The 19,575-nt window shown below is 48.3% G+C and overlaps 1 protein-coding gene across 1 annotated transcript in view; it reads left to right on the forward strand.

Moving 5' to 3' along the window:
• Window positions 1-711: 711 nt before the first annotated feature.
• ADPRHL1 (ADP-ribosylhydrolase like 1) overlaps window positions 712-19,575 on the forward strand; it is a 43,631-nt gene continuing 24,767 nt past the window's right edge. The window contains 2 exon segments of the mRNA XM_078783951.1: window positions 712-844; window positions 14,084-14,209. Coding sequence (XP_078640077.1) covers window positions 712-844; window positions 14,084-14,209 — 259 coding nt within the window.

Below are 19,575 nucleotides of genomic sequence, written 5' to 3' on the forward strand. Positions count from 1 at the left end.
TGCTTGCGTAGGCTATAAGATTTAAGGGTGCACATCCTCTGAGAGAATGGTGTACTTACTATATGGAGCAAGTGAAAAACAGTGGAAAACAGGTACTCTCCAGTGGAAAATGTGGAAAAGTACTTCCCAGTGGAAAACAGGACGACTGCTTGTAGTAATGTCGTATTCGTTTGGGAATCGAGTAGACATCTCGGGGTATTGGAAATAGACATCTTGGGGTATTGCCCCGAGATAGAGGTCTGAGTTATCCTGTCAAACTTTACAATGCCATTAATTTGGCCACGATGTAAATTTCCTCTCTTGGCCAGGTTCTGGGTGGACCATGTTACTTGGTTAACACTTGTGGTTACCATCAGATCAGTAGCAGCTGGAAAAGTCTCTAATGAAAGGTCAAATTAGATTAATGGAAGCTTTATAAATTGGGGTTCTAAGGCTTGGAGGAAAATGGGAAACATTTATGATAATAGGAAAAATTAAATTTTGTCCAAATTACGGATTAAATTTGCATTGGTTGTCAATCTTAAGTGTGAATGTGAGTCCACACATTTGTTGTTGTTGTTATTGTTGTTGCTGTCACTCCATCTCTCGCCCTACACTGTATCCACAGCCCAGCTTTTTTAGCTTTGAGGCTGTAGGTCAGTGAGGGTCCTCCACGTACCCTTCCTGCTGCCTGCAGACTGTCGTCTCAGCCATGTAGAAGAGGTGTACGCCATGATGGTGCGGAGATACACACAAGCTAAGTACTCCCTTGGCAAGCGGCACCCTGACCCCTGTACCCAACAGGGTCTCTCTCAACTCGGCTCGGCAGGTCTTGCTGCTTGGCACATCCCCTTCAACCCCAAAGGTATCTCAATACCCATGACACAATCCCCTTGCAAAAAATAATAATCATGAGACCTGATGAAATTTGATGAGAAGCTCATCAGATCCTATGAAAAATAATTGGAGATTTTTTTTGTAAGGGCAGGTAACACCCCAATACCTGACATTGCTCTGGACAAGCCAAGGCCTATTAGTCTCATGATGTTTTCTGCCGTAGTCTTCTCTCTCTGTCTTTTGATTATTCCCCTTGGAAATGCTGCACCTGCCTCCAGCAAGCATTTGATTAAAATAAAATGGATAACGCAAAAATAACTTGGGTCATTTCAAATGTAAGTGCAAAAGTAAACTCAAATAATGTAAATCACTCGATCTGATCATAATAATATTTTTCACTTTACATCCTTAAATAGATGAGTTTTATTATTTTATATTGGATGTATCTGAGGTCAGGAATGTTCATTGAGATGTGCTACCTCTTTGAAATGCTCAAAAATCCAGGAGAGACGGCTTTCTCTCCGCACTGAACGTGGCAACTGAGGATCAGGATTTTCCTGCTCCCCATGGGTCCCAACCTATTGGATTTGTCCATACTTGGTCCTTTAAATGTTGAGCATCAAGCTAGCAAGCAGCATGTACTATCTTTTTTAACGTCTGCAATCCGACTCTGCCATGGTCAATATCCCATACTCTAACCAGGATGGCACCGAGTCTGCTCTTAAAATATGTTCTTTCTCAAGCATTACATTTACTTGATCTCAGCCAATCACAAAGCCGTATCTCAAATTGTGTTCACAATGGTATAAATATATAATACTCCATATTTATTGGGCAAACCACATATCGAAGTTGGTCTCCGAAGCCAGTCGCCAAATGGACATCCTCCATCGTACAAAGTCCTTCCTTTGCGCACCTGAATTCCTATCTACCGACGAGGCCTTCATCCACAATTTGATGGAGTATTGCTCTCTCCTTTGGGCTGGCGCCCCTGCTTCACACCTTGCCTGACAACGTGGAAGCCAAGGCCTACAAGATCATGGGAATCTCTTGTCATAACTTTTAGTATTATTATTATTATTATTATTATTAATATTATTATTATTATTATTTGTTTGTTCCTTTGGTAAATGTTCTTTTTTCATTTTTGTTCGTGCAATATTGAAATAGAAATTCCAAAGAGTACCAAGCAAAATGAAAGCATTTTGAGAATGGATCCACAACATCGACATCCTAAAAGTCAGTCCAATTTTCCATCAGCGAGCATGTAGATCTGTGCATCAGATGCATGCGTAGACCAAGGGCACGACAACAGAGGCCTGCGATATACCTCATTAGAAATACAATCATTTGGTCCTTCACTTTTTTCCCTCCTTATCAAGAAAGTCACATTATTTCTTATTTTATTTTTTACAACGTAGTTTCACACAGAGCTTTTACATACTCAGAAGGAAGCCTAATTAGTCCAGGAGCCAGGGATCTATTTGCGTGGTTGCTGGAAATGACCAAGTGTGTGGTTGTTATTTTTGGACAGATATATTATCAGGCATTCCAAAAACCCACGTCTTAAGGTTCAACAGTAGTGGGTTGGAGTTTGACGAGTCTGGAAGTGTGGGTACCCTAATAGTCATCGTATCACGACTTCCCTGAATGCTAGGTTGAAGTAATTTCAAGTAGTCGCAGAGAAGCAGTTTTGTCGCAGAAAATCAAACGAGCCAAGTATGTGGCACTGGCACAGCCCACAGAGTTAGAGCCAGAAGGAAGTGCAGGAAAATGGTTGATTGCGCTCTTGGATCGAAGGAAACCAAAATCCAGTCGATTATACGTTACACTGATGACATTGAGGCTGAAAGCGACTCTGATGATACTGATGAGCGAGTGTGTGACTCCTCTTCTGATGAGAAATTGGACTTGGATGTCATGTCATCATGGATGATGAATTGGATGTCATGGTATTATCAATTGAAGGGCCAATATCTCATTGAATACTGTTTTGTGATAGTTATTTTAATTTGATTCCGAAAAGAATATACATGCGTGGAAGGCAATTAATACAACTCGAACAACATACATATACATTGTGGTGAAAATGTACCAAAGTTGAACCCAGGTGAGATGCTCACTTAAACCGCTGGGCGGTGTCTATAAGACCTCGGACGTCCGCGACTCGAGGCCACTCCTGCGACATTATACAATGACATGTAGAATTGAATGGTACGTACCCACTTATATTCTAGGCTTGCTTGCATTGACTGATATATCCAATCTTTCTCATACGATGCCTTGATCCTGACATATATATTGCATGATGTATTTTACAGGATGATGTAAAGATCCTATTGAGATTAAATCCTACATATGGGACGAGTTGTGGACTTGGTTGATTTTTACAACACTTAATCTCAATAATGATCTACGGAAATGGCGGGACACGAGTCTGGCGATGGCCCGATGAACGCAGATCTCAGACGAGCGTTTCCCGACATTCTCCGCGCTCCTGCGAGGCCCACCTCGGAGAAGAATGACCGGCGGAGGACCCGTCGAGCTAGCTCCAGCTACGGAGCTCCGACTACTCTCGCTGCCGGTCTGCCTCGAAAGGACCGGATGCGATGGGACCTTGCAAGCCTTTTGCGGGACCGCGTCGTCAAAGCGCGAACTGCTCTCCTGAGGCCCGAACGCCAGAGCAGGCGTGACGGACTCCGGCAAGACGCCTGGAGAACGATGCTACTGGGCAACGTCCTGCGGCCGAAACCCCGTCGGAACGACGGACCCGCTTGGAGCCGACGGCCTACCCGACCAACTGATTTGCGTGCCTCGGCCCGAGATGCGATTCCCACATGAGTGTTCACGACTCCCATGTCTGCCATGCCTCACACGGCCGGCCTACCTGACCAAACGCTGCTCGGTGGAATCACCTCCTACGCGAAGCCGCACGCTGCACCCATCGCGGGCACCACTCTGCGAGGCCGGCGATTCCAATCGCTGCTCGTCGGAATCACCTCCTACGCGTGAATCGTGCGCTGCCCCATCGCGGGCACAACCCGACCAATCGCTGCTCGGTGGAATCACCTCCTACGCGCAAATCGCGCACTGCGCCCATCGTGGGCACCACTCTGCGAGGCCGGCGATTCTGATCGCGGCTCGTCGGAATCCCACCTACGTGTGGCTACTCAACGAGGCCGGCGAACTCCGCTGCCCGGAATCGCCTCAATGCATGAAGCTCGCTTGGCAAGAGGCTCGCTTGATTGCTGCTGGTCGGAATCCCACCTACGCGTGGCTACTCAACGAGGCCGGCGAACTCCGCTGCCCGGAATCGCCTCAATGGAGGCTCGCTTGGCACCATTCGAGGACTCGCCGCAGCACGGATGAGTTTCTAAGGACGTCGAGCGGGACCTTCATAGACTTTCACAGCACTCGGGCTTTAATAGATGATCGTATACCATATGTATTCTATATGACTAACTATGTCTAAAACTCCGGACAAAACATGGCCCGAAAGCTAACAAACGAGACACTACTTCAGGGCGTGATATGTATTCGATCCTTTGACCCGAAAGCTAACAAACGAGACGCTGCTTCAGGGCGTGATATGTATAAACATGGTCCGAAGGCTTTCAAACGACACGCTACTTCAGGGCGTGATATGTATTCGATCCTTTGACCCGAAAGCTAACAAACGAGACGCTACTTCAGGACGTGCAGTTTATCGCTGCCAAGCATGCTCGCCCACTCGACTCGGCGTGCTCGCCCTCTCGACTCGGCGTGCTCGCCCTCTCGACTCGGCGTGCTCGCCCTCTCGACTCGGCGTGCTCGCCCTCTCGACTCGGCGTGCCGCACTGGTTCAACGGGCCGAGCTCGACTTTCGGTTTCCCTCGAACGCAGTGCGCCCTAGATAATACATTTCACTCGTCGGCCGGGTTCGTATTCCGTACACCAATCTCGAGCCTGCTCGAATGCTGGTGCCCAATGGACGCGAGACTATAGATTTCGGTGTGCTACTTTACTCCGTCTGGGGATACCGCTCAGCTGGAACTCGCCGTCAAACCCGCCCGCACGCGCCCGAACCAATTGATGACGTCATCGACTAAATCACGCGTTTGCTCTACAGCGCCATTAACTGCTTCCCGCGCTTGCGTCATCAGAGTACGTCTACCTGAGTTCGTCTACCTGGGTACCTCTACAGATAGCAGAAATACTCAACCTGACCGCCCCTGCCCAAATGTGCGTGTCATAACGTGGCGGCCTTCGAGGGTGACTAGCCAACATCGAGGACTTATGCCGTTAATCGATAAGGCACGGGGCATTTGGGAGTACACGGTGACCCCCCCATGAGACGGTAACATTGAGCATTGCGCCCGACTCCCTCGTCTCCTGAGCAAGCCACGTGGGCACCGGCCCGCCGGATCGTCCTTGACTCTGGGCTTGTTGCTTCTAGGACAGGTCTCTTGGCTCGCCTCCACACATTTCGAGACTGCGAGACGCCTCGCCCGGCCGCTGCCTGTTTGCGTTCCCTCTGACCCAGACTGTGAAGGTCGCTCGACTTCGGTACGCGGTGCGCCACTGCTATCTCAAAATTAACAACGGGGGGGGGGGGGGGGGGGGGGTGGATGAGTGAGGGGGTGAGATATGATGGTCAATCCATCCAGGCCATCCTCTCGGTATATCCTCTCGGTATGTCGATAGGACGGGCCATGAATGGCCAATCCATCCGGGACATTCTCTCAATCCATCCGGGACATCCTCTCGGTATGTCAATAGGACGGCCCATGTTCTCTCAATCCATCCGGGACATCCTCTCGGTATGTCAATAGGACGGGCCATGGATGGACAATCCATCCGGGACGTTCTCTCAATCCATCCGGGACATCCTCTCGGTATGTCAATAGGACGGGCCATGGATGGACAATCCATCCGGGACGTTCTCTCAATCCATCCGGGACAATCCCTCCGGGACATTCTTTCGGTAGCCGGTATAGCCGGTATAGCTGAATAGACAATAGGACGGGCCATGGATGGACAATCCATCCGGGACGTTCTCTCGGTAGCCGGTATAGCCGATCTTCTCCGATCCTCTGAGCGCTGTGCTGCAGGACGGGATTGCGGAGATTCTGCGCGCTTCGCTGGGAAGGCGCATTTCGGTCGTTTTGTGCGTCGTCGTAATCTGCCATGCCGGTCGTTCGGGCAGCCTTCGGAGGGCACTCGTGGCAAACGTTTTGCTTATACAACTATTTGCCGGAGCTTGTAATTCGTACGCGCTGCCGTCAGAGGGCGCTCGAGTCTCGTGATTTCAGAAAGGGGACTCCGGGGTATCGAGTAACTCTCGTTATGGCTCTCATCGGTTCTCTCCCTCGGCAATTCCATGACATGGATCTAACGTGGATCGACCATGTACCCTTGGGAGCCAAGGCAGGTACAGACTTACTGTAATGGACTTACTGTAATGGCCTCCTGTCATGTAATCTTACTTACTGTTACAGCTCCTAGGCAGGTACAGACTTACTGTAATGGACTTACTGTAATGGCCTCCTGTCATGTAATCTTACTTACTGTTACAGCTCCTAGGCAGGTACAGACTTACTGTGATGGACTTACTGTAATGGCCTCCTGTCATGTAATCTTACTTACTGTTACAGCTTACTGTAAAGAGGCTTACTGATTTACACATCTTCCACATCGATACATCTGCCTGTAATGAGTTGCATTGCGACGAATGGACATTCGCTCTTCGACAAGGTACACCTTATCCTATCTAGCTACTGTGCCGACGACCCCACTGTGAGACTAGACTATTGTGACCCACGGGCTCATCGTCTGCCGGTATCGGACATGTTTGCTAACCAGGGTATGAGTGCGCCTAGGGAACATCTGCCGTCCCTCCCTTCGCCTGATACACCCCTGCCTGAAGCAGTGAGGGCACTGAGGTGCCCCTCCGACACCTGCCTCCAGCGGCTACTCCGAAGCAGGGGACTCCGGGTTTGGGGATGTCGTACCTGGTAGTTTCCGAACCTGTGCTGGCAGGGTAATTCGCCACACTGACCGCTACGGATGGACCGACTGACCTGTAATAATGATAATGGATTTATTTCATATAGCGCTTTCCAGGAAGCCCTGAAGACGCTTTGACAGAGTGCGAAACATAAAACAATTGCACAAAGACAAGAATCAATAGGGAAATATTTCTTTGACACCCCAATAATGATATAATGACTTCCTCAACCCATTAATGCTGACGCGCGCTCGCTTCCTGCCTAGCGGCAGTATAGTTCTAACGGCGGGGAGAATGTGGTGAAAATGTACCAAGGTTGAACCCAGGTGAGATGCTCACTTAAACCGCTGGGCGGTGTCTATAAGACCTCGGACGTCCGCGACTCGAGGCCACTCCTGCGACATTATACAATGACATGTAGAATTGAATGGTACGTACCCACTTATATTCTAGCTTTGCTTGTATTGACTGATATATCCAATCTTTCTCATATGATGCCTTGATCCTGACATATATATTGCATGATGTATTTTACAGGATGATGTAAAGATCTTATTGAGATTAAATCCTACATATGGGACGAGTTGTGGACTTGGTTGATTTTCACAACATACATTGCATATATGTCACTGTTTTCTCTGTAAAAATTTATTGAATATACATTATACAAGTCAAAGAAGATTGTTTCGGGCTATGTTGTTCTTGAATTGTGCCCCAAAACCGGAAATTGTCTTATTGAATTGCACTTCTTCTTTTTTTGTATACAAGATCGAGGCTTGTGTAAGAGCTAACATTAATGACAAAATAAAAACAACAAACGGACACATGAGACGAAATAAAGGGAGCGGGAGACCAGATGGAGCAGACCAGATGGGGAGAAGGGGAAGCACACAAGTACATTTGAGAGCAGGGACATCGGGAGATCTGTGGGTGGGAGAGGACTTGGGGGGAGGAGGCGTGGGAAGGGGGGTGGGGGAGGTGAAAAACACATGGACACAGCTAGGACTGCCAGGGAAGAAGTCGGTATTTCAAAAAAGTGGAGTGGATCTGGGGTGAATTAATCTGGGTGAGGTTCAAAAGATCAAGGTTTTGGATGGGGGAAGATAAGAGATGGTGGTGAACAGCTGTTTTAAAGACCTGGAGGGAGGAGAGGGATTGAAGAGAGTGAGGGAGTTTTGACTTTCAGTGTCGAAACTTATTAAACATGTTGTAACCTACTCTACGACAACCTGATTTTGGAAAACTTGGCACCAGTATAAAGCTGGAATGTGAATCTCTCAGGAAATGTGCACAACTCTTTATTTTATAAAAGATATTGGAAGTTAGAAGAAAAAAAGTCAAAAATTTTGTGTTTTTTGGGGACGTATAAAGAGACGGTGTCGGGCGTGCGACATAGGACATCAGAAATTCTATAAAAATCCAGATATAGCTAAATAATATACACCATGTGAATCAGTAAATAATTCTCTATCATATGATACCTCATTTGTCAGGATACATTGATTAGCAAATAAATTAAAAATGAATGTTTCACAGTTCGACCAGGCATTCCGCAAAGTCGGGATATGACGAATTTTAGGGTACCCACAATTCCAGAGTCCCAGAACTCAAACCCACCACTGTTGAATTTTCAGACGTGGCTTTTTTGAATGCCTGATGATGTGTATATATATATATATATATATATATATATATCCAAAAATAACAACCACACACTTGGACATTTCTAGCAAATAAATGACCCCTGGCTTCTGGACTAAATGTAGTCTTCGTTCCAGTTACCCCTGTTCCCCCTGCACTCGATACCTCTGAACACAAACTTGACCCAACGCAGGACCCACCGGACCCATTCTCACAGCAACAACGACTGTTCTCTCACCTTAAACTTGACACCAATTAATTACAACTTACTCTCAACTTATAATAAAGGCAACCTTTTAACATTTAATTTTTAGCCGCGTCGCAGACGCTGCTCATAGAGTGCCCTCTGCTGTTGTTCTTGTTCTTGTTCTTCTTCTTGTTCTTGTGCTTGCAGAGAAGACAAAACCTCAAAGCTCCACCCATTCTGGGAACCATAGCTCCACCCATTCTGCGAGAGGCTTCATATAAACAAATATCCACCATTTTATTAACTCGCATAGCTTTGAGGCCTGTTTTGTAGGCCCGTGGTGTCTTGGTCTCTCACACAGTTTTATTTCAAATCAAATTCGATATATCATTTCATTTTTCACAGTCGCTAACATAGTTTTAGACTCGGTTGAAAAAAAACGGGAAGAAAATCCGATGAAAGTTGCCCTTTATAGAACGAAATGAATTCTCAAAGGCCTGTAACTTCAAGTCCATTGAGATATTTTTTTTTTTAATCGCGGCATGGTCAGTCATACACCGCCTGAAATAACAGACGGGAAAATGCCGAGATATATATATTTTGTTTAAATCGCGGCATGGTCAGTCATACACCGCCTGAAATAACAGACGGGAAAATGCCGAGATATATTAAAAATTCGTCCATTTGATGACAATCGTCACGATGAAATATTTAATTTATACGTCGTCACAATAATGTGGAGAGAGGAGCATAGCTTCGTTCACGTGTCGCTACACACGGGAAATTGCCGAGATTTTTTTTTTTTTAATCGCGGCATGGTCGCGGCATGGTCATGGCATGGAAAAATAACATCAAGTAATCGAATCAATAGGAATGTCCTGTGCCTATAACATCGACGTTATAGGCACAGCTGCATCTAGGCATTGTGTAACATCGACGCGGCTTTTGTTTTAATTAAAACTTTTTGAGCTTGTTACTCATTGGCTTCCTTAAGCCTGTGGCCTTCCACACTGAGGACCCCTTAGACTACTGATGATGATGGCCTAATGTAGTGAAGGAGACTGGTGGGTGGCTTGATAAAACCTTAAACTACTGCTCTGCTTTTAAAACTAGTCTTACTCTTGTGTATGTTAAATTTTGGTCTCGGAATGACTACATTATTTTGTGAGCTTCAACAAGTGTGATGCAAAAGGAAGTGGTGAAAAAACTGGTCGCCATCAGTTCAGTTTTGTTTAGTATGAAGTTTAAGGCTCATGGAAGAGCTCACCAGAGGTTGAGGTCAACAAACTCCCGATAGGATGGAGGAAAACAGGTGGATAAAGGGTTGTTAGGGTTCATTTTTTCGCCATTGGCGAAAAAATGCCATTTTTTCGACATTCGCATCCTTCGTGAGTCCCGTGAAAACCTACCTTTAATATAATGAACTGGAGATGATACTTTATTCATTTATTCAAAGTAATTTCATTTAAGATAAAATATTAATCTTGGATTAAATGGTCAAGAATGAACAATTCACCTGGAATGTTAAATAAGAAAATGCTGAAAAGTGCTTCAGGAAAAGGGGTAAAAGACACTAAAAATGGCAACATTTAGAGTGAGCTGGAAAAACTTTTTTGTGTGTGAAAATGAGTTAGAAGCAAATATTAATACTCTTCGTGTGATTAACAGCAGTTTCAAAAACAAGGTCACCAAAGCTAGATTGTAAGAGGACATCGTCGTCTGGTTCGTTCATGGAATCAACGCAGATGCGAGAAGATTGAACGACCGGCCACAGGCAACCAAAGACACCAAGGAGCAGAGCCGATGCATGCAACACCTGCTGTAGCAGACCCAAATGCATGCAACACCTGCTGTAGCAGAGCAAATGCATGCAATACCTGCTGTCGCAGACCCAATGCGTGCAACACTTGTTGTAGCAGACCCAATGCATTCAACACCTGATGTCGCAGACCCAATGCATGCAACACCTGCTGTAACAGAGCAAATGCATGCAATACCTGCTGTCGCAGACCCAATGCATGCAATACCTGCTGTCGCAGACCCAATGCGTGCAACACTTGTTGTAGCAGACCCAATGCATTCAACACCTGATGTCGCAGACCCAATGCATGCAACACCTGCTGTCGCAGACCCAATGCATGCAACACCTGCTGTCACAGACCCAATGCATGCAACACCTGCTGTCGCAGACCCAATGCATGCAACACCTGCTGTCGCAAACCCAATGCATGCAACACCTGCTGTCGCAAACCCAATGCATGCAACACCTGCTGTCGCAGACCCAATGCATGCAACACCTGCTGTACCTTGAATCTTTTTACAAGCACCAGTCCCTCTGGAATATTCTGCTTTGCACCGATGTTTATCACATGCCTCCATTTACTCCTATATCACAAACCACGAAAACATTGCAATGACAATGGTCTTCAGCATTTTCTGAAGCACCTTGTCCCAACTACTGTATATTTACTGTCGAGGATCTGAAGTCTATAAACAATGGAATTATCAGTTGTAAATCATATTGCGCATCTGCTCTATGGAACAGCAATGGCATGGGTATGGAAAAGGTGAAGAGGAGAGCAGTCGCTGTTAAACGTCAACCGGTAGAGCACATACCTCCACCTGAGTTTGAAATATGGTGTGCAGTTTATACATCCTCCTATCAATTTGTGCTCTGTCATGTGATACACAGTGTCTTCAGAAAGTATTCACACCCATTCTTGACTTTTTCACATTTTGTTGTGTTACAGCCTGAATTTAAAATGGTTTAAATTGAGATTTTTGTGTCACTGATCTACACATAATTCCCCATTAATGTCAAAGTGGAATTTTTATTTTAGTAATGTTTTCAAAATAATTAAAAATGTATACCTGAAATGTCTTAAGTCAATAAGTATTCAACCCCTTTGCGATGACACTCCAAATTCAGCTCAGGTGCAATCAAATTTCCTTTAATCATACTTGAAATGTCTCGACAACCTGATTGGAGTCACCTGCATCCCATTCAATTGATTGGACATTATTTAGAAAGAAACACACCTTTCTACATTAGGTCCCACAGTTGACAGTGCATGTCAGAGCAGAAACTCTACCATGAAGTCCAAGGAACTGTCCGTATAACTCCGAGATAGAATTGTGAGGAGACAGAGATCTGTCGAAGGGAATATAAAATTTTCTAGATTGTTGAAAGCTCCCAAGAGCACAGTGAGCTCCATCATTAGGAAATGGAAAGAATATGGAACTACTCATACTCTTTCTAGAGCTAGCCATCCGACCAAACTGAGCAGCCAGGCAAGAAGGACTTTAGTCAGGAAGGTGACCAAGAACCCAATGATCACTCAGCAGAACTACAGAGTTCCTTGGCTGAGATGGGAGAATCTGCCGGAAGGACAATCGTCTCTGCAGCACTTCACAAATCTAGGCTTTATGGGAGAGTGGCCAGACGGAAGTCACTCCTAAGAAAAAGGCACATGACAGCAAGCCCAGAGTTTGCAAAGTGGCACGTGATAGGTTCTGAGAGCATGCGGCAAAAGATTGTGGTCTGATGAGATGAAAATTGAACTCTGTCCAGAATGCAAAGCACTATGTCTGGGTCATCAACCATCTAACACCATCCCGATTGTGAAGCATTGTGATGGCAGCATCATGCTATGGGGATCCTTTTCAGCGGCAGGGCCTGGGAGTCTTGTAAGGATAGAGGGAACAATGAATGGAGCCAAATGCAGGCAAATCCTTGAGGAGAACCTGCTTCAGAGTGCAAAACACCTGAGACTGCGGCAAAAATTTACATTACAACAGGACAATGACACCAAGCATACAGCCAAAGCAACATTGGAATGGATTCAGTACAAGAACGTGAAATTCCTTAAGTGGCCCAGCCAAAGCCCAGACTTGAATCCCATTGAGAATCTGTGGAAAGACTTAAAGATTGCTCTTCTCCGACGCTCCCCATCCAACTTGACAGAGTGTGAGCATCTGCAAGGAAGAATGGGAGAAACCTCCCAAGATGCAGATGTGCAAAGTTGATGCAGGCATGCCCATGAAGACTCGTAGCTGTAATCACTGCTAAAGGTGCTTCTTCGAAGTATTGACTTAGGGGGTTGAATACTTAAGTAAATTAGATATATTTTTAAATCTAATTTTTCATAATTTTGTAAAAATTACTAAAATTACCCATTATGAGGTATAATGTGTAGATCATTGATAAAAAAAGACTCAATTAACCCATTTTTAATTCGGGCAGTAACACAACAAAATGTGACAAAGTTAAGGGGTGTGAATACTTTCTGAAGACACGGTATCTATCACATTGTCATTATCACAACACGTATGACCTGCGAAGCCTTACATGCAATCAACTCTTGAGCAGGGAGGGGTCCATCTCCACCATGATGGTGCCATGGCTGCACACACTCGTAAAAGTCACTTTCCAAGTAAACACTGTGACATCATTTAAGGATTTTATTGTGCAATGCTTGTGACCTTTTCTTCTATCAAACTTGCTCATTTCTCCATCACAAGTTATCATCAACCTTCGTGTAAGTATCGGAACCTTGCATATTGAGTAATTGTCGTTCATTCATGAACCTCAATATTTCTGGAGAAATAAAACAAACAGCAGAAACCCCTTTAACCCCACAACTTGGAATCGAGGCCATCGTCCTGGAAGTTTTTAAGAGTGCTAGGTCTTTCCATGGATGTTGTCAGAATTTGTCGTGCTATGGAGTATGGCTCTGCTCTGTGTCGATACTTCTGCATCGATCTTGCGCAACACCCCTGGTGGTGGTTCCCATGCAGCCTAGAATACAAGGTCCTGAGAGTACTTGCTATCTCTAGGTATGAGCCTGATATGCAGGTACTGCTCTCCCATTCATGACCTGCTGGTGGCCTTGGGGTCATGTGACGCCTCACATCCGGTGTTGCCTCCTTTCGGTCCTTTTCCTCCTGCCAGGTCACACGTACTCATCCAGCTACCTTTACCAATTACTAAACGGCCCGATTAGTCCCACCTGCTTGTAGGGTCGACGGAGGAAAGTCTTTGGCGCAGGGCTTTGGAGTACCAGCTGATATAAATAATTACCTTCTTCCTTTTCTTAAACAAAATAGACCGTCGCCATTTTGCTACAGACACTCCTGTGACTCACTGACAAACAGCAAATATCCTCTCACGCCACACCGATTCCTTGTTAATGTGATACTCAAGTGCATTGCTCTTCTGCCAGGTGATTCTCAGAAGGTAGAGTTTGAAGCAAGTTGCAAGAGTTATCAACTGTTGGTCTCTGGCAACAACAATGCAGAAAACCAAATAATTGACTTGGGCCTTGGCTGTTGCATTTCCTGTTTGCTTGTTATTCCTGTTTCCTGTTTCCTGTTTCCAGGTCATTTCCTGTTTTCTTGTTCGGGTTGCCAGGTTTCCAGTTGTGCCAGTTTAATGTTGGATGTGTCTTGTTCAGGGACGGGATTCGGTGCTGCCACCAAAGCCATGTGCATCGGTTTGCGCTTCCCGCTGCCTGATCAGCTGGACACGCTGGTGGAAGTCAGCATTGAATGTGGTCGAATGACACACAACCACCCAACAGGTAAGGTGCACATGTATACACGGTGCACAATCTTACAACATGATAGAGAATATCATGAAGTAAAGTTGTCCAGTGTACCCACATTCCCAGGTGTTCGGCATATTGTAGATACTGAAGAGCCGGGCTCTTGCTTGAGACGGACGAAGTGACGGGCATGACACAAACTCGTCCGAGAAGATGTTTATTGTAAAAACCAACTCGGGAACTCTGTCAAAGCCCGTTTATCGGGCTGCATATATATCCAAACCCGAAAGCATAACCGAAACCGAAAGCCACGCCTCTCAGGCGAGGCGCGTTTTGGTGGTCACGTGACCGACCACCCCGGCGCCGAGGCTGTCCGCCGATGACGTCACCGGCTGGAGCAAGGAGATTCTGCCGCTGGTCTCGCTTGGGGGACCCATGGGTCACTACACACGCCCCCCCAGAATGGACTTGATCCAGGAAGGTCAACCTGAGGGGGTCCGTGTGACCCGACCAAAACGACCCCTGGCCAGTCATGGGGGGGGGGGGGGGGGGGAGTCCGGTGTGGTGGCGGGTGGTCGGACGGGGGGTGCAGGCAGGGGGGGGGGGTCCGGTGTGGTGGCGGGTGGTCAGACGGGGGGTGCAGGACGGGGGGCAGCCGAGGGGCCGGGCAAGTCCTCGGGGGAGGCTGCCGAGGTTCCTCGCGGGCCTCCCGAGGTTGCAGTTCGCGGGTGCAGTGCCGAGAAGGCTCGAGCGGTGCACGCGAAAAGCGGGTGAGCCAACCAAGGGGCTGGACAAGGCCTCGGGGGAGGCTGCCGAGGTTCCTCGCGGGCCTCCCGAGGATGCGGGGCTGGTCAAGGCCTCGGGGGATGCAGTGGACGGGGGGCGGCCGAAGGGCCGGGCAAGTCCTCGGGGGAGGCTGCCGAGGTTCCTCGCGGGCCTCCCGAGGTTGCAGGTCGCGGGTGCAGTGCCGAGAAGGCTCGAGCGGTGCACGCGAAAAGCGGGTGAGCCAACCGGGGGGCTGGTCAAGGCCTCGGGGGAGGCTGCCAAGGTTCCTCGCGGGCCTCCCGAGGATGCGGGGCTGGTCAAGGCCTCGGGGGATGCAGTGGACGGGGGGCGGCCGAGGGGCCGGGCAAGTCCTCGGGGGAGGCTGCCGAGGTTCCTCGCGGGCCTCCCGAGGTTGCAGGTCGCGGGTGCAGTGCCGAGAAGGCTCGAGCGGTGCACGCGAAAAGCGGGTGAGCCAACCAAGGGGCTGGACAAGGCCTCGGGGGAGGCTGCCGAGGTTGCTCGCGGGCCTCCCGAGGATGCGGGGCTGGTCAAGGCCTCGGGGGATGCAGTGGACGGGGGGCGGCCGATGGGGCCGGGCAAGTCCTCGGGGGAGGCTGCCGAGGTTCCTCGCGGGCCTCCCGAGGTTGCAGGTCGCGGGTGCAGTGCCGAGAAGGCTCGAGCGGTGCACGCGAAAAGCGGGTGAGCCAACCGGGGGGCTGGTCAAGGCCTCGGGGGAGGCTGCCGAGGTTCCTCGCGGGCCTCCCGAGGATGCAGGGTCAGAGAAGTAGTTGCGGTTTGTAGTTGTAGGTGCGCAAGTGTGAGGAAGCGGCCGTGCCGCGAACGTCAGTGCGCGCGAAGGTGACGAAGCAGCCGTTCCGCCAACGTCAGTGCGCGCGAAGGTGACGAAGCAGCCGTGCCTTCGGAGGGTCTTGGAATAGGTTCGCCCCTCTGGTCGTAGAGGAGGAGCCGAGCACAGTGCGCGAACCTCATAGTCATGGCCGTCGTCATTACCGAAACTCCGGCATGTCGAAACCGCGGTCGAAACTGCGCCCGAAGCCGTGCGGGAGAAGCCGGCGTCACCAGCCTAGGTGGCTTCCCTGGCTAGGGCATGCTTTCCGTGTCCACGGATGCGGGGGCAGTCGGGGTTGCGTGTTCAGATCACGTCGGTAGGTCACCAGTGAAGGGCCGGGGCTCTCGCTTGATACGGACGAAGTGACGGGCATGACACAAACTCGTCCGAGAAGATGTTTATTGTAAAAACCAACTCGGGAACTCTGTCAAAGCCCGTTTATCGGGCTGCATATATATCCAAACCCGAAAGCATAACCGAAACCGAAAGCCACGCCCCTCAGGCGAGGCGCGTTTCGGTGGTCACGTGACCGACAGGTGCAAAGGATCATAACCGCACGCGCGGCACGCTTTGGTGGTCACGTGACCGGCCACCCCGGCGCCGAGGCTGTCCGCCGATGACGTCACCGGCTGGAGCAAGGAGATTCTGCCGCTGGTCTCGCTTAGGGGACCCATGGGTCGCTACAATAGTGTTAATTCTTCAGCTGGCGAATGTGTGACAGGGAAAATGGCGAATGGGTGACAGGCAAAATGGCGAATGTGTGACAGGGAAAATGGCGAATGTGCAACAGGCAAAATGGCGAATGTGTGACAGGGAAAATGGCGAATGTGTAACAGGGAAAATGGCGAATGTGTAACAGGCAAAATGGCGAATGTGTAACAGGGAAAATGGCGAATGTGTAACAGGCAAAATGGCGAATGTGTGACAGGCAAAATGGCGAATGTGTGACAGGGAAAATGGCGAATGTGTGACAGGGAAAATGGCGAATGTGTGACAGGGAAAATGGCGAATGTATGACAGGGAAAATGGCGAATGTGTAACAGGGAAAATGGCGAATGTGTAACAGGCAAAATGGCGAATGCGTGACAGGGAAAATGGCGAATGTGTAACAGGGAAAATGGCGAATGTGTGACAGGGAAAATGGCGAATGTGTAACAGGCAAAATGGCGAATGTGTGACAGGGAAAATGGCGAATGTGTAACAGGGAAAATGGCGAATGTGTGGCAGGGAAAATGGCGAACGTGTGACGGAAAATGGCGAACGTGTGACAGGGAAAACGGCGAGCATGTGACAGGGAAAATGGTGAATGTGTGACAGGGGATATACTATAGCGAATGTGTGACAGAGAAAATGGCGAATGTGTGACATGGAATATGGCGAATGTGTGACAGGGAAAATGGCGAATGTGTGACAGGGAAAATGGCGAATGTGTGACAGGGAAAATGGCGAATGTGTGACAGGGAAAACGGCGAGCATGTGACAGGGAAAATGGTGAATGTGTGACAGGGGATATACTATAGCGAATGTGTGACAGAGAAAATGGCGAATGTGTGACAGGGAATATGGCGAATGTGTGACAGGGAAAATGGCGAACGTGTGACAGGTAAAATGGCGAACATGTGACAGGGAAAATGGTGAACGTGTGACAGGAAAAATGGCGAACGTGTGACAGGGAAAATGGTGAACGTGTGACAGGGAAAATGGCGAACGTGTGACAGGAAAAATGGCGAATGTGTGACAGGGAAAATGGCGAACGTGTGACAGGGAAAACGGCGAGCGTGTGACAGGGAAAACGGCGAACGTGTGACGGAAAATGGCGAACGTGTGACAGGGAAAATGGCGAACGTGTGACAGGGAAAATGGCGAACGTGTGACGGAAAATGGCGAATGTGTGACAGGGAAAATGGCGAATGTGTGACAGGGAAAATGGCGAATGTGTGACAGGGAAAATGGCGAATGTGTGACAGGGAAAATGGCGAATGTGTGACAGGGAAAACGGCGAGCATGTGACAGGGAAAATGGTGAATGTGTGACAGGGGATATACTATAGCGAATGTGTGACAGAGAAAATGGCGAATGTGTGACAGGGAATATGGCGAATGTGTGACAGGGAAAATGGCGAACGTGTGACAGGTAAAATGGCGAACATGTGACAGGGAAAATGGTGAACGTGTGACAGGAAAAATGGCGAACGTGTGACAGGGAAAATGGTGAACGTGTGACAGGGAAAATGGCGAACGTGTGACAGGAAAAATGGCGAATGTGTGACAGGGAAAATGGCGAACGTGTGACAGGGAAAACGGCGAGCGTGTGACAGGGAAAACGGCGAACGTGTGACGGAAAATGGCGAACGTGTGACAGGGAAAATGGCGAACGTGTGACAGGGAAAATGGCGAACGTGTGACGGAAAATGGCGAACGTGTGACAGGGAAAACGGCGAGCATGTGACAGGGAAAATGGTGAATGTGTGACAGGGGATATACTATAGCGAATGTGTGACAGAGAAAATGGCGAATGTGTGACAGGGAATATGGCGAATGTGTGACAGGGAAAATGGCGAATGTGTGACAGGGAAAATGGCGAATGTGTGACAAGGAAAATGGCGAATGTGTGACAGGGAAAATGGCGAATGTGTGACAGGGAATATGGCGAATGTGTGACAGGGAAAATGGCGAATGTGTGACAGGGAAAATGGCGAACGTGTGACAGGGAATATGGCGAACGTGTGACAGGGAATATGGCGAATGTGTGACAGGAAATATGGCGAATGTGTGACAGGTAAAGTGGCGAATGTGTGACAGGGAATATAGTGAATGTGTGACAGGGAATATGGCGAATGTGTGACAGGGAATATGGCGAATGTGTGACAGGGAATATGGCGAATGTGTGACAGGGAATATGGCGAATGTGTGACAGGGAAAATGGTGAATTTGTGACAGGGAATGTGGCCAGTGTGTGACAGGGAAAATGGCGAATGTGTGACAGGGAATATGGCGAATGTGTGACAGGGAATATGGCGTATGTGTGACAGGGAATGTGGCCAGTGTGTTACAGGGAAAATGACGAATGTGTGACAGGGAATGTGGCCAGTGTGTGACAGGGAATGTGGCCAGTGTGTGACAGGGAAAATGGCGAATGTGTGACAGGGAATGTGGCGAATGTGTGACAGGGAATATGTCGAATGTGTGACAGGGAAATGGCAAACGTGTGACAGGAAATATGGCGAATGTGTGACAGGGAAAATGGCGAATGTGTGACAGGGAATATGGCGAATGTGTGACAGGGAATATGGCGAATGTGTGACAGGGAATATGGCGAATGTGTGACAGGGAATATGGCGAATGTGTGACAGGGAATATGGCGAATGTGTGACAGGGAATATGGCGAATGTGTGACAGGGAATATGGCGAATGTGTGACAGGGAATGTGGCGAATGTGTGACAGGGAAATGGCGAACATGTGACAGGGAATATGGCGAATGTGTGACAGGGAATATGGCGAATGTGTGACAGGGAATATGGCAAATGTGTGACAGGGAATGTGGCCAGTGTGTGACAGGGAATATGGCGAATGTGTGACAGGGAATATGGCCAGTGTGTGACAGGGAATATGGCGAATGTGTGACAGGGAATATGGCCAGTGTGTGACAGGGAATATGGCGAATGTGTGACAGGGAATATGGCCAGTGTGTGACAGGGAATATGGCCAGTGTGTGACAGGGAATATGGCGAATGTGTGACAGGGAATATGGCCAGTGTGTGACAGGGAATGTGGCCAGTGTGTGACA

The sequence above is a fragment of the Myxine glutinosa genome, chromosome 8 (genome assembly GCF_964187855.1).
Source record: "Myxine glutinosa chromosome 8, kmMyxGlut1.1, whole genome shotgun sequence".
NCBI classification, from domain to species: Eukaryota; Metazoa; Chordata; class Myxini; order Myxiniformes; family Myxinidae; genus Myxine; species Myxine glutinosa.